Source organism: Thermoascus crustaceus (assembly GCF_041956765.1).
Source record: "Thermoascus crustaceus strain CBS 181.67 unplaced genomic scaffold VTN00scaffold_1, whole genome shotgun sequence".
NCBI lineage: Eukaryota > Fungi > Ascomycota > Eurotiomycetes > Eurotiales > Thermoascaceae > Thermoascus > Thermoascus crustaceus.
In genome coordinates this window covers 902,652-917,223 of record NW_027192527.1, presented here as the reverse complement: position 1 = coordinate 917,223, position 14,572 = coordinate 902,652, and the positions used below count along the sequence as shown (strand labels likewise).

The following is a 14,572-nucleotide window of genomic DNA, read 5'->3' as shown; positions in this document are numbered from 1 at the left end:
ATTCACGGTGCAAAAGCCAAGTTGCATCCAGATCGAGCTCTGTAGGGTGCCGATCCGCAGTTAATGGCATATGGATGCTGAGGTTGAGTAGACAAAGACGGCCTATACTCGAATGAGCGGGTCTGTGCACGTGCCGCCTCGCCGTCCGCGCAGTACAGCATCTCGAACCCAGAACTTCACTCCATCTGCTCACCATGTCTCTGTTCCTTTCCCCCTCTATCAGTAGCCTCTTCTTCCGCCAGCATCGCCTCTGTGGCCCCTGCCCACTGGCCCTACACCACAGTCCAACAGCTTGCTCCATTCAAAGACCTTCCACCCTTGTGCTGGTCAGTACGCGCCACACCCCGCCGCATATGCATGACATCCCTCCCCTGCGGGCGTTGCTTCCGCTCCTAGCTACTGATCCTAACTAGCCCTGCCTGCTATCTGCCAATTACTTTCCGGAAGGACCGTCTCCAGTGTTGTGCATCTCGCTCTCGAGACAACTAGCCATCCGGAGCATGCAGGACCCGCCGTCCTTCCATCTTCAAGCCACGAGATGGGTTACTCCAGGAGGCAGCATGGGTCCTGGCCTCTAGTCCGTTGGCTGAGGATGATTCTCTTCACGGGATCAAGATACCCTCTTTGTGCTTTGTTTACAAATAGCCGCTGGCGCCTGGGCCTGAAGCTCACTTATGTCATCGAGCCCTCACCTCACCCTGGGGCGCTCCAGGCTGCATCTGTGGGGCAGGCCAATGGGGGCCATTTGATCACAGTCCCGAAACTGGCTTGCTATAGCCAAATTGGCCTATTGCTGCTGAGTTCCTCCAAGCTCCGGCTCTGTCGGTGAGCACCTGGCCACTAGGCTGCCGCTCAGTTTCAGCCGTTGATCGCCCGATCTGCCCCTGCCGGGATGGGATGGATACATGCGAGGCCGAGCTTAAGCCGCTTGTGCTATTAGGGAATTTCCTCAAGCTACTAAACTTGATGGTTCATCAGTTGGTTTGGGACCTCGGGTCTGTCCTTGCTCAGTTATTAGCGTGGGCCTTGAATCATATTGGTTGGCCGCCATCGTCGTAGCTATACATAGACGCACCGACAGTCTCCGCTCATGCCATTGGACACCTGACGGTGACTGCAGCCCTGGAGATGATCCTCGCCAACTGACTTTAGCGCCATCTTATTCTGCCTTTTGCCACATCTGAACGTTTATTACCCTAAAATAGCTAACGTATCGGCAGTATACAGTCAACCTGCTCAGGGAGAATTCGTGTTAAGCTACAACGGTGTCAATTTGTATTGAATTGGAGACTTTCTTCTGGTCTCTTTATTTCTTGGATCCCCTGTGATTGTCTTTAGATCAGGGAATGGACACGGGAACCATCGGCATTACGTTCATGAAGCCTCTAACGGCCTTGAAGCCATTAAATAAACGGTTGATGCAGCCTGCTTCTTGAAGTCGACAGAGAAGCTTGTGACCTTTTCCTGTCTGGGATGAGGGATGGTTACTTGCAGTTTTCTCATGGCTGATCGGGGGGCTAATGGTCCTCTGCCAATTGATTGTTCGATCTCCGGTGCTGCGGCCTGCCATTGTAGTGTCCTTCGTACGGCAAAGCTTCTTACATCTGACTTGATCCACATGAATCCTGGCAGAAGAGAGAGAACGGGCTACTCGAATCGACCTCGATACCTCCGGGGATCGAGGCTCGTGCACAGCCAGGTACCTTTTCCGCTCGACCTGCAGATAGCTTCGCCGCAAGTTGTGCGTACCAGAACTATTGGGCGTGAGGCCGGCCTGGACATTGGAGGCAAGGCTGTCCCGAACGTGGTCATGCAGAGGAAATGGCAGTATGCTCAGCTTCTGAGAGACAAATATCAACCCAGCTAGTCCCTCGTTCGTCGATCTAGAGATACCCGCCTAAGCTTCCCGCTCTAGCCCATTTTCACCTCACCAGCACTATCTGTTACCGATTTGGATTGTTGTCATCAACCACAAGCTGCCGCTACTATTACTGGATGAAATAAGCCTTGGAGGCTTTTCCTGTCCAAGGTCCCGGTAGTGGACTTGTCCAGCTGTGAAACGAGGGAAATACCTCCCCAGAAGGTGGTGGAGTAGGTTGTCGGACGGCAGATGAGCAAGTGAGATTCGTTGCTTCTATTAAAGCATCTTTTGCCGCCCATCATCGCTAGGTTTCTTCGTTACTATTTCATTTCTGAAATCCTGCCGAGCAGGCTTATTTGAGTAAGTAATACTCTCGTTTCTGCCTTTGCTTTTCGTCCTGTCTCCCTAAGATCCATTCAGAATCCGGTTATCGGAACAGTCCCAGCCGTCGATCTTACAGGCACCCTATTTGGCTGATTCGCTACTTGCGGGTATCATGAAGGTTGAGCTGAAGGCACTTTTCGTCTGGCCAACCACATACTGCGACGCATCTTGTGTCGTGCCTGCTCCTAGCAAGCAAGCTGCATTTTGCAATAATCACGTCCATACTCCACTCACTGAGAACTCCGTCACTATTCTCCATAGGAAACCTCCAGCTCCTTGTCCACACTTTCTATTCTTTGTCCTTTCTTCTCTGAAAAAGAATGTTCTACTCCACACCTTGGTTTCCGAATTGAAAACTGCACCAGATTGTTTCCATTTACCACTGTAGGGAAAGTCGGCTTTTGGAACTTTGCAGCGATCCTTTGGCCACTTTGCATTGGGAGGTCCAGGACTCCGAACCTGCCATCCTTCCTTGCTGTTACTAATTCCCGTATCAGAATAACAACTAACAAGCGTTTCTGTTTCTTTTAGGTTGTTTGCTGCGTCTGAGCACTTTCGAAATATTATCTCGTCAAGGAACAACAATATCTTCTTTTCCAGTAAAAGACAACGGTTATTGATCTTTCCGGACTGTGAAGTCCGTGAGTTCTATGAACAAGCCTTCCCATCAGCTGTCGTCACTAACTTTTCGCCACTGCTTGGCTTCTGTTGAGAATCCAGTTTTCTTTTGGGAATCACCATTCGCGCTCGCTTTGTTAGGCTGACTCGAAGCCGAGGCAACCAATCGAGCGCAGCATCTTCCTGCTGGCCGGCAAGGGAATCGTACCGCCTTACAAATGAATCATAGTAAGCTTCTTCTTTTATTCTGCGACCTCTGCGGGAGTTAGGGCTTGAGCGAACAGCAACTACACGAACAAACGATTGAGATTACAATGGCCGTCTTGCCTCTCTTACTCCAATTTTTTATCTCCCCTGCCTAACCCCTGCCTTCCGTCGGTGCGAGATTTGGCATAGGTGTACGCTTGTGCGACAAGGGTATACCCGAGCTTATCCTTCTTTAGAGAAATATTGTTTTTCATTTGTTCACTTTACTCGGAATCACCTGCTGAATGTCGGACCTTTGCTCCCTTTGTTCAGTCCAAAGCATGTGCACTTCGATTGTTTATCTCGACGAGGTTCTAACGAGGATCGGTTCCAGCCGCACTTTTGCAGAGTTCGTTCCAGATAGACTGTCCACCGTCTTCTGACAGTGACTACATCGGTCCACAGCGGGTGTTTTCAGGATCGGGCGCCTTCCCGACCGAGGAGGACGAGCAGCATCGTAGGGTCGGCTGCCTTGGCCACTCTTTGGCGCCGCCGGTCTCAGTGCCTGTCACCAACGGTTTTAGGTACAGCGCACAGCATGACGTGCCGTAAGTGGTTCTTTTAATCCTGACTGCCCTTGCCGCTCCACTCCGTTCACTTCACGGCCACTCGTCTTTTGATCTCTTTCTCGTCTGGCCAGCCTGGATGACCGTCCATTGCTCCGCTGTTGACTATATCGTCTTGCTGGCGTGTGCCGAGCATTCCTTGCCTGGAGCTGCCATAAAAGCGCTCGGCCAGACCCGTTATCCTGGTCACAAGACTATCTTGAAATACATATTATCTAGTGATGCACTAACCTTTGTTTCATTCCCCGTTGCCTTCAATCCCACAATACCTCTGGTGTTTCTGGTTTTCTGATAATTTACATTGGTTAGCTGACGCTGAAATGCTTATCCAGTTTCTCGGCCTCGCCTGGGCTTCTGATGAGTCCTGTTGATTCTTGTAGTGGTTCGTCCTCGACCAGCCCCATCTCAGCCTCCTCACTCGCGTATGCTTCTCTTGCCAACGTGTTCCCGGGCAATGTGACTGCCGCAGAAGGCTTTCCTCCTACATCAGCTTCCGCTTATTCTCATTCGGCAGAATACCAGTGGAATGAAAGGATGTCGGACTTCAGATCATCCCATCGGGTACCTGCACTGTAAGTAAGCTCGTATTGCCTGCTCAAATCTTGACTGATTACCGACAAGGGTATCTCCTACGCTATGTAGTCAACCACCTTCGGGTCCGTCACCATCATTGCAACAACAACAAGGCACGGCGGTTCCTGCGAGCTCTACTTTTGTTGGGAGGGGGGATAGCTACTCGGCATATACACTCAATAGGAGCTCATTCCCATCACCCCACTCGAGCCTCAGTGAACTGTCGCGATACTCCCAATATACGACTACACCTCGAGCGCTCGAAAATCCAGTCGATCGTTCTCCGAACTCAATGTATAGCCGCGCTGGAAACATGTTGCTTGAGCCTACACAGCGGTCTACGCAAACGACAGCGGACGCTCCTCCCTTCTATGAAACGGATATCCTCCATTCTATCGTTACAAAAAACCAGACGATCAAACCAGAAATCCAAGCAAAAATACACAAGGGTTTTTTCCAAGTTGATGAAAAATGGACATGCTATCGCCGAAATTACTTCTCAGTCTCCTGCTCTTTTTTATTGCGTCCGTGGACTGCAAACGTGCCACTATATGTCCAGCTTCCGAACCATACCACTGAGCATATCAGATCCTTTTCCATGTCGATCTCAGCAATTGTGAACGCGCAGGAAGGCGAAATCCGGGAATTAGTCCAACACACACCGAAGCGTGACAAGCAATCTGAAAAGAGACCAGGGAAGATCACATTACAGCCGCAGCATCCGCCGTCTCTGGTCCTCAACCACGGTTCAGCCGCCTCAAGCAGTAATCTCGCTTTTGGGGCGCCCACACATTCAGCAGGCATGACAATGGACTTCACTTCCTCCTACACGAATGCGCCACAGACGCCGCAGCCCCCGACTCAGCACACATTCGAGCGTATACAGTTTCAAAAGGCCACCGCAAATAATGGGAAGCGGCGAGCCCAGCAGCAATATTACAACCTCGTCGTCGAACTATACGCGGAGATCACAAGCCCAGTCGGCAGCGATCCCGACACTCAGTGGATTAAGATCGCTAGAAGGCTCTCGCATCCCATGGTCGTACGTGGCCGATCACCGGGACACTACAAGGACGGAAGGCGTGACAGCTCCACAAGCATGGGCCCCGACGGCGGAACTGGCAGTTCTGGGGATGGTAGCGGAGGCACCGTACTTCCGCCGGGCCTTGGGCAAGCGACACGTTCTCATTTGTCTCTGATGTCTTACGATCCTTCCCAAAGGGGCGGTTCTCATTATGGCAGGAATGACTATCGTCAAATGACATCTACTGACCACTCGCCACTGAGCGATAGTCCGCTTATGTCTTCATCGTCATCCTCCGCGTTTGAGTTTACTATCTTGAATGACACAATGGATCCTATGGAAGCTATGAAAAATGCATCCAACGTCGACACCTATCACGATCCAGCCTTTACGATGACATCTGCCGATTGCAGGAAACCCGAAAGCCATTTTCGCAATCAACTACCGATCTTTGATTACGACTCTTCATCCAGGGACCATGAAGAACATGAGAACACCTTTGGTGAGTCTTTTGATTCCCTGATTTCTCTTCTGCAGAAGGATCAGGAAGATTCTTCGCAGTATTTGAAGCGGTCCGCTAGGCTCATGACCCACCATAATCGCCAGCCTAGTACTACAGGATATGATAGCGGTCATTCCTCCCGACAACACGACACTTCTTCCTATGGCCGTTTCGATCCCATACAGGGATCGCAGAGTCTGTGTACTTGACAAGTCCGGTTTACTCCAGCCGAGCCTCATCCGCGCACCGGAAAAGGAAATTTGCCTTCACCAAGTTGTGAATTTCTTTCCTGTATGCTCTTTTTTTAATGCTTCTATGCTTTCGCTTTATCTCCTCTCGTCTGGTGGGGCCAAAAAATCTGCGGGCGAAACGGCTATTTTTCAGGTGACGTTGTCTTCTTCCATTGCTCTGCTTATTCGAGGTAGCGGCCAGGTCAAAAGTTTCTTACGATCTCTACGCTCTTATCCTTGTTAAACCTGTTATACTTGTTTACCGCTTTGGCCCCACATGGGGTCGTAAGAAGATTGAGAGGCGGGGGGGCAGTGGCTGGGGTATTTGTCTGGACGGCGTATGATGAGGGAGGGTGCTTTCTTTACAAAAAAAGAATAAGGTGACTTCTGCCGTTTCTTTCTAGTCCGTTTCCCCATGGAGCTAGTGGATCGGTCAAAGTTCATGGGGCACGATACTAGTTTACTCGAGTCCATATATCCCTTCTCAGCTCCTACCTAGTCACCACGGAGCCTGATAAGGGACTAAAAGATGAAACAGAATGAGTCATTAGAATCCAGGCATTCTAAACGATTCCATAGGCTTGCTTCCTAGATTGACCATTTCCAGCAGTGGCATGTCGCAGCCTAAGGATTCTTTTGAAGGGATCTAATTGCGCAGATTAGTTCCGAGTTCCTGAAGGATTCCCCTGTTGACATAAGCTCCTGTCGCGTGTTACATTGAAACGGTCTCTCGACCCACGTGACCCTTAAGCTCCGACCCAATTACGGCGAGAATATTGGCATGACCCGCGCGAGACAAAGAAAGCACAATTACAAATCTCGCGATAATGCGGTGGTTATGCCTGGTGGAATACTTTTCATTGGCCCACAAGCAATAATACGGAGGCTGGAGTATAGAGGATCTACATGAGGGAGGGGACAACAAAGCACAGTTTCCCCAATTCCCCGGAAAGATACCTACTACTCGCTCGATCGAGAAATGCCTCAAGAGACGCGACTTCTGAAAAAAAAAACGAGATTGTGGTTAATTTCACCAATCGCGGATGAGCCGAAGCGAGCCTGAAAGAGATATAAGAGTCGTCATGTGCTCGTTTTCCAGGTTCCGGCCGAAAAGACTAGCAAGCTGCTGCAGCAGCCCTTTCGGGTAGGACATAGTTGTCATGAAAGGAATGAGATTCCGGCAGCACGACGCACGTGTCTTCCCGTATGCGAAGCAAGGCCAACTACAGCGAGACAATAGGGCACGGATCTATAGTCGTCGGGGGGCTAAGGTTAGGAAACTGGATGCGGAGAGCAAGGGAAAAGCCCCAGGCATGCATGACAGGCCAGGACACGTCCAGCGCTCGGTAAGTTCCGACCGTTTAACAATCCTAGGCCGTGTGCCTTCTGCAAGGCCAACTTGTTCGGGTTACTCCTGAAAGTCCCCGCTTCCTCGAATAATCGGGGCTGTTCCATGGGGTCCGTTGCCAACCATCCAAGGGTCAGTGCAGCAAATCGGCTTTCTGGAAAGAGTGCGTGAGGCGTCCCGAGCTTTCACTGTGTGTTGGTCATCTCCCGCAAGGCCTATCGAAGCCGACGGCCTGTGATGAAAGGCAAAAAAAGACCATGATAGACCGAGGTCTCCCGGGACGATGGAGTTACACAAGGGCAAAAACAGTCGAAGGCAAAGAAAGGCTCGTCGAAGCATATGCTGGCACTGGGCAGCTTCGCGTAAAGTATACCTGGGTAGCTTGGGCTGCATATGGTTGAAGGCAGCGAGCAGCGAGCACCGCACGGTTGTTCAAACAACCCGGTGACGCAAGCAAGATGCGCAGCACAGTCCATATATCGTTCACGACCGTTGTTGCATCCGATCCGAGCTTCGAAGGGGATGTCTCACGGCGGCAGATCACAGCGACAACAGGGATAAGCGCATATCAATATGCACGCCCGACGGACGGTAGCCAAGATCCTTCCTATAGAGCTCTGTCGAATCACTGCACTCAGCAGGCCGACGCCTGGGTTGTGAGATTGCGCCCGCTGCAGGCCAAAATAAGGGATCCCCGGACAACCCTCCATCACTGGAGGTCCATCTCCAGGCAGGAGGATGCAAGTTGCATCACCACGAAAATCATTTTATCGTATATGCATCATAGCTTGACTGCTGCTGCGGCAGGCTGCGGTTGACCAGATAACCTTTCCAACGCTCGGCCCATTTTCCCATCAGGCCCCGTAACCTATGATGTTTGAATCTCTTTCCAGAACTTAAGCTCCGCCACAGACACCCTCTTTTTTGACTTGGTTAACACTGCATGGATCCGTTTTTGCTATAAATATGCATCGAAAGTTGTTCTGTTCCACGACGGCGGGTCGCCCTGAGCTTTGTGTCTCACCGGAGAAAAAAAAGCTCTAGCTCGCTGGCTTGCACTTGCATCCCGCAATCCAAGCCACTCACTGACTCGCTTCCCCCTCTTCGATCCCCTTCCTACCTGCTTCACGTCAAGCGTCCTTTTCCTTCATTCATCGTCTTGGTGCCTTGTCCTCGCTTCAAAATTCCCTTGAAAATCCCACTCCATGCCCAGACCTAAACATAGACCTAGACCCAGACCTAGGTAGCTAGAGAACGCTACCTAACTATCCCACCTCAGAGCCTTCACAAGAATACACAGCCCCCCTTACTGTTCAATAGACTCAGATCTGCTTGCCTTGCCTTGCGATATTTGTTGGTTTCGGTTTCTCATCCGAGCCGTTCGATTTACTCAATCCAGCTCAGCTTCTCTGTCCTTGTTCCCTATCCACGCTGGAGATGCGGACGGTCAGCTTCCGCTCCAGTTCCTCCTGCTCCTGCTTCGTTGGCACCATTCCCAGAGCATCTTCGACATGAGGTGACGTCCATATCCCGATCCCGGCCCAGGTCATGAGGCCCAGGCCGAAGAGGAGCCGGGTTTTGGGGGACAGAGCGCGGTAGGAGCTGTAGACAATACATGGCGGGGTTCAGTTAGGTTTCATGTTACTTCCGTACGTATGTAAGATGATACCGTGCTGGGGGGGACGTGGATTACTTACCTCCAGAGTGACATTGGATCCAAGCAAACAAGCGGCCGGTGCGGCAACGATGAAAAAACGAAGGTGGTAGTTGTTATGGGCGGGAGTTGGATGTTGGAGAAGGTAATTCTTGGCGCGAGTTCAGCTGCCCGTGGGGATCTACAGGATAGCTTTCCCCGCTTGGAACAGTACCGAGTTCATCCTAATGCGGAAGACTCCCGTACTGCCCGCATTCTCATCCTCTCCCATCTTGTCTCCTTATGGTCGTTGACTTTAGAATTTGTTACCCAGTAGTGAAATACTTTCTTCACAGGCATATTGGAAAGTGTCTTAATTCTCGCAGAATTGAGTACTTATTCCCATGTTTATTTTCCATCGTCCTGGTCCTGATCCACAATAGTCCTTGTCCTATTTTTCACCATCTGTCCACACCATGCACATTATTGTCTAGTATTACCCTATCTGGTGCCCAGGCGCTACTTCCAGCTCATGTATGTACATGGAATGTACATACTATCTTATTCTCCACTGATGTCCAAACTACCAGAGGCTACCTGGAGTTGTAAAAACAGGTAGTATATTCCGCACTACCATTAACTACCTTATATTCTACACATGCCGCGCAGGGGGATGGATTGAACAATTGAATCCCAGAATGTCTCCCCTTTTTTTCTGAATCACAATGAGAACAATTGCAGCATCAGAAGCAGAACACTGTACATTTCTATGTTATGTTGCCTTCCCTACCTGCCTACCTACCTAAACTGATAGTAGGTATCTTAGTATTGTACCTACACAATCTTCTTCACAAAATATCCTCTGTTTCATTTTTTAATTAAGAGAAGACTCAAAAAAAATGTATCTACCTAAACTATTTCTTACAATACCTTATATCCTGACAATAACACTAACACTAGATAGGTACCTTCCTCTTTCTCTCTCACACCCAAACATCAACTCGCAGCAAGTGATCATCCATCTTCATTTCACAAAAGCTGTTCCCCCCTAGAATTTACATATCAACAAATTTGTTCTCTTTGTTCTCGTGGAATCGATCATTAGAAGGGCTGAAGACCCTCAAAGAGAAAGAGATGAACAAGCATACATGAATATTACAGTCAGACAGTCAAGTCCGCCTTCGATGGGCAACAGACAGGTAGATGACAGGTAGATACCTAACTTACCCTAACTTACCCTAACTTACCCTAACTTACCCTAACTTACCTACTTACCTAGCTCAACCTGACCTAACCTATCTAGGGAGATATACACACATTGTCACATACATCCCACACTATGATATACAATACAAGCTTTCGCAGTTGATAATGACGTGATAATGATAGGTCAGAAGTTAATTTTTTCATTCTGAAGAAGGAGCGGGTTTGGGTATCGGGATAGCCAAGCCTTAGTATGCAGTAGAAAGGATATCATTATTAGGCTTTTTCTTATTTACATGGACATCTCCCCTGTAGGAAAATATAGTACCGGCACAAGACACACGTCTTGGTTAATCTACGCGGTACTCAGATTCTATTAGAAAACCGAGGTCTACATTCCCACAGAAGGACGAATGATTATAGATTCACATTATTTGCCTGCTCGCGACATACTCATCTACGCATTAATAGAAGCGCAGTAACAGAAAGGACTCGCCGGAAGAAAAGAGAGCTGACTGTTAATTATGAATTCAAACATGGAATCAAGCCAGAAGTAAATACTAGGACGACAAACATAGTCATGAGTTCATCGTCAGATCGAGCAAGAGTGATCGAGCATTCTTGCATCAACCCATTTTTCATATCCTCCTCGTGACGTCCGTGGAAGACGCAGAACCATAGCAGCCAAGAAACTTTTTAGGCTGATACATGGACATAATCTGCGGTTAAAAAGAGTTTCATCTGCAATATTTGCGGTGCAGCAAATACATTCGAAAAGCTGGTAGCTTCCGGCTTAGGCCTTACCATACGCACGGTCGATATCCTTCTTGAAGTGGGAGACAATCTTCTTGCGCTGGAGTTTCTGTGCGGCAGTCGTGAAGCCCTATCCGAGAAAATGGTTAGTCACAAAAATCAAATAAAAAGATGAGATTTACGCTAGAATTACTCACGTTCTGCGGGTTCCACTCCTCGTCAGACATGACAACACCATCAACGATCTCAATGCCCCGGAGACCACCAGCCTTGCCGGCCTGCTGGAGTTCCTTCAGAACAATCGACTTGAGATCCTCATTGTGGACAAGGTTCTCGAGGCTGTCGTCCTTGATTCCATTCTCCCGAGCAAGCTTATGAAGCTGCGCTTCCACGGGGACGATGATAGCAACTGGTTTGTTCTGATCCTCCGCTGCGTAGACACAGATGTTTGCAACGACGGGGGAAGAGCGGTAGACCGATTCAAGCTTCTCAAGAGCGATGTATTCGCCATTGAGCGTCTTGACCAGGTTCTTCTTGCGGTCGATAATCTTGAGATGTCCGAACTTGTCGAACTCTCCAATATCACCCGTCATGAACCAGCCGTCCTCGCTGAACGCGCTCTTCGTCTCCTCTTCATTTTGCCAGTAGGCGCTAGTGACGCTGGCACCACGGATATAGATCTCACCCTGCGGAGGGTCATTCTTCGTGAAATAACCTGCGTCTGCAAAGTCGACCAGCTTGACCTCTATCGAAGCAGGTATATCACCCAGAGCATCCGGGTTCCACGCCATCGGGTCGTTCAGGGCACCCATAGCGGAAGTCTCAGTCAATCCATAACCGCTGATCATAGGAGCAATAGCGTAGGACAGGAACTTCTGGGTGTCCTTAGAGATGGGGCCACCACCGTTCATCATGATTCGGAGTCGACCACCAGTGGCCTCCTTGAGCTTCCTGAACACCACAGCATCAAGGATATCAGCACCAACATAGGCACCGGGGAGACCGGAAGACAACAGGAAGCTTTTTGCGGACATTGCACCCCAGAACATGCTCTTGACCAAGATGTTGTTCTTGTTCAGCTGGTTCAGGACGCCCTTTTTCACGGTTTCCCAGACGGCTGGGACACCAACGAGAATGGTTGGTCTAAACTCACGGATATCGCCCTTGCAGTTACGGACCGAGTTCTCAGAGAGGGTCTTGGGGTTGCCGTAGCCCATGGTACCACCCCAGAACAGACACAGGTTCTCAAACATGAACTCGAGGATGTGAGCCTGGGGAAGGTAGGTAAGCAGACCATCCGCAGGGCTGATGTATTCTCCCACGATCCTGTTCACGCCGGCAGCTACGAAGAACGTCAGCAACAGCGCACACAGAGAAGCGATACTCTCGACTTACTGGCCGCAATGACATTCTTCTGAGTCAATGGCACTCCCTTGGGCGGACCGGTGGTTCCGGAGGTGTACATAATGCAGCACAGATCCTCCGGAGTGGGAGGAACCGGGTCGACCGGGTTCTCTTCACCGAGCTTCCTCAGCTCCTCAATGCTGAGGACGGTAAGGTAGTCAAAGTTGGCCCTCAGGTTGTCGAGGTCCTCCTTCTTGGCTTCGATGTCCGTGTTGTAGATGACATATTTGATGGATTGGGCGTCCTTCAGGACGTGTGCGAGGGACGGGATCAGGTTGGGGTCAAGGAAGATCGCAGTGCTCTCTGTCTGGACCAGAGAGTGCCTCAGTCCCTCTTCACCTAGGGTGTCGTACGCGGTGACGATGACAATGGATTGAGAGGCAGCTCCTATTCAATCCATCAGCTCGCATCCAATTACCAGAAGGGCCAGGGCAAACCAACCGTGTGACATGGCCAGCCAATGCGCACTGTACAGGTCAAGTCAGCCTTCGAATTCACCACTACATAGGTCTTACATCTCGTGCTGCGTACCTCGTCGCGCCATAGAGATGGATCCTGCTGTCCTTCTCGAGCCCGAGCTTCCTCAACCCACAGCCCAGCTGGAGGGCGAGCTGCTCGTACTCGATGAAGCTCTTGTAGGTGTAGCCGCTCAGTTCGAAGTAGGTCCATTTCCGGTCGACCTGCTGCTCGACGCCATCGATGACCTTCTTGACCTTCTTGTTCTCGACGTGGGTGCGGATCAGGCGACGGGTTCCGACGGCCTTGGCGTTCCCGAACTTGAGCGCTCCGCGTCTGAGGATATCGTACGTCGTCGCGACGTCGGGAGCGGGTCGCTCGATCAGCTGGTCCTTGGCCGCAGGATGCCGACGGGGGACGGTCTCTCCTTCGACGGGAGTATAGCCCGAAGCCTCCACGCTGAATGGAGGCTTCTTGACCATGCGAGGGTAGAGGACGCCGTCCTTGGACATGTTGACGGAGCCGGTACGGGTTATCTTCTAAATGCTAGGGAAAAGGCCAAGTAGGGCGGGGAGGACAGGTAGCTTCTAGGTCTGTAACTTTTGGGGGATGTGTTGATCAGCAGTTGCCGGAGCAGGAACGGGCAGTGCAACAACAAGGCGAGAGCATACGACAGGGAGATGACGACGACCAAAGATCGTCGGACAGAGAGAGACTTGAGAGATTACTGAGCACAAAGGGGGCTCTTGAAGAGATCCAGCTGGGCCAGACGGTGCTCGCAGAGAGGTCCAGAGGAAGTCACAGCGGAGGGAGGAGACCAGGACCCAAACAGAAGCTAGGCCAAGTTAAAGGTATGAAGTCAGCGGGAGTTCAGCAGCGCACGACCCGACTGTGGCTGGAGGCACCGCGCGCCAAAAGCTGCACAAAAAAAAACCTACGATGCCGGTTAAACTAAGAAGACGCAGAGATGAGAGCAACAGCTGGCATGCTGCAGACACCTCTTATGGGCCTCTCCAGCCATCATCCCGGCTGCTGTTTTGTTTCAACTCGCGTGCAGCGCCTGGGAGCTTTCCTGCGCCGCCCGCGGCTATTGGGCAGCAGCTCCGCTAAGCCAGCTACGCCCCAGACCCCCATAGAAGCATCACCGGCCGCGACCTCGACCAGCCATGCCGCCGCCGCTGAAATCGTTCCAGGGACCATTGATCTCTGGAGCACATAAAACATGCAGTCGATACTTATTAGCCTGCAATATTTTATTTACTATTATATAGCAGCTAAGAAGAGAAAAGCACAAGTAGCCATGCCAGATCGTATCCGAACTCGTGCTTCTCGTAAGCAATAGTTAAAACCGTTTCGGTTTTGTTGGGGCCAAGGCCCAACATACGAAACCTTCCTCTCGTTGCCAACCGGCACCATCGTCTGATCTTTTTAACAACCTGAGGCCCGTTCGCTGTGTCTACACAGTGCGCATCTGCGGAGTACCTAACTAAACTTTTTTTCTGCCTGCTAGGCAAGAAACTCTTGGAATTCCGAAATCAAATCATACTGTAAGCACTGCCAACCCCCCAACCGGAAAAATTCAAAAAACCAAAATTTCCCTTCCCCCGGTCTGTCCAAGGCAAGACCCTTGCCCGGTCAGTGATGCAGTCCCCCGCGAGGCGCTTTATCTATGCGTTTTTTCTTTGCTGTGACTGTGACGGCTTTGTTTTACATGCATAGCGGTAGCTCGACGTTTGCGTCCTATCTGCGCTCTCTCCTTTATTCCTATTCA

The 14,572-nt window shown here is 50.5% G+C and overlaps 3 protein-coding genes across 3 annotated transcripts; 1 reads left to right on the top strand and 2 right to left on the bottom strand.

The window, feature by feature from the left end:
* Positions 1 to 538: 538 nt before the first annotated feature.
* VTN00DRAFT_320 (uncharacterized protein) lies at positions 539 to 5,983 on the top strand (the record flags this gene model as incomplete). The annotated part of the gene is made up of 5 exons (XM_069429491.1): positions 539 to 825; positions 1,753 to 1,827; positions 3,496 to 3,657; positions 4,008 to 4,247; positions 4,837 to 5,983. 5 exons carry the CDS (start codon positions 539 to 541, stop codon positions 5,981 to 5,983), a joined length of 1,911 nt encoding a protein of 636 aa, XP_069291028.1.
* A 2,769-nt stretch (positions 5,984 to 8,752) lies between these two features.
* VTN00DRAFT_319 (uncharacterized protein) lies at positions 8,753 to 9,063 on the bottom strand (the record flags this gene model as incomplete). The annotated part of the gene is made up of 2 exons (XM_069429479.1): positions 8,753 to 8,954; positions 9,050 to 9,063. 2 exons carry the CDS (start codon positions 9,061 to 9,063, stop codon positions 8,753 to 8,755), a joined length of 216 nt encoding a protein of 71 aa, XP_069291027.1.
* A 1,918-nt stretch (positions 9,064 to 10,981) lies between these two features.
* VTN00DRAFT_318 (uncharacterized protein) lies at positions 10,982 to 13,313 on the bottom strand (the record flags this gene model as incomplete). Its single annotated transcript, XM_069429468.1, has 5 exons — positions 10,982 to 11,071; positions 11,139 to 12,283; positions 12,337 to 12,732; positions 12,787 to 12,812; positions 12,877 to 13,313. 5 exons carry the CDS (start codon positions 13,311 to 13,313, stop codon positions 10,982 to 10,984), a joined length of 2,094 nt encoding a protein of 697 aa, XP_069291026.1.
* Between the last annotated feature and the right edge of the window lie 1,259 nt (positions 13,314 to 14,572).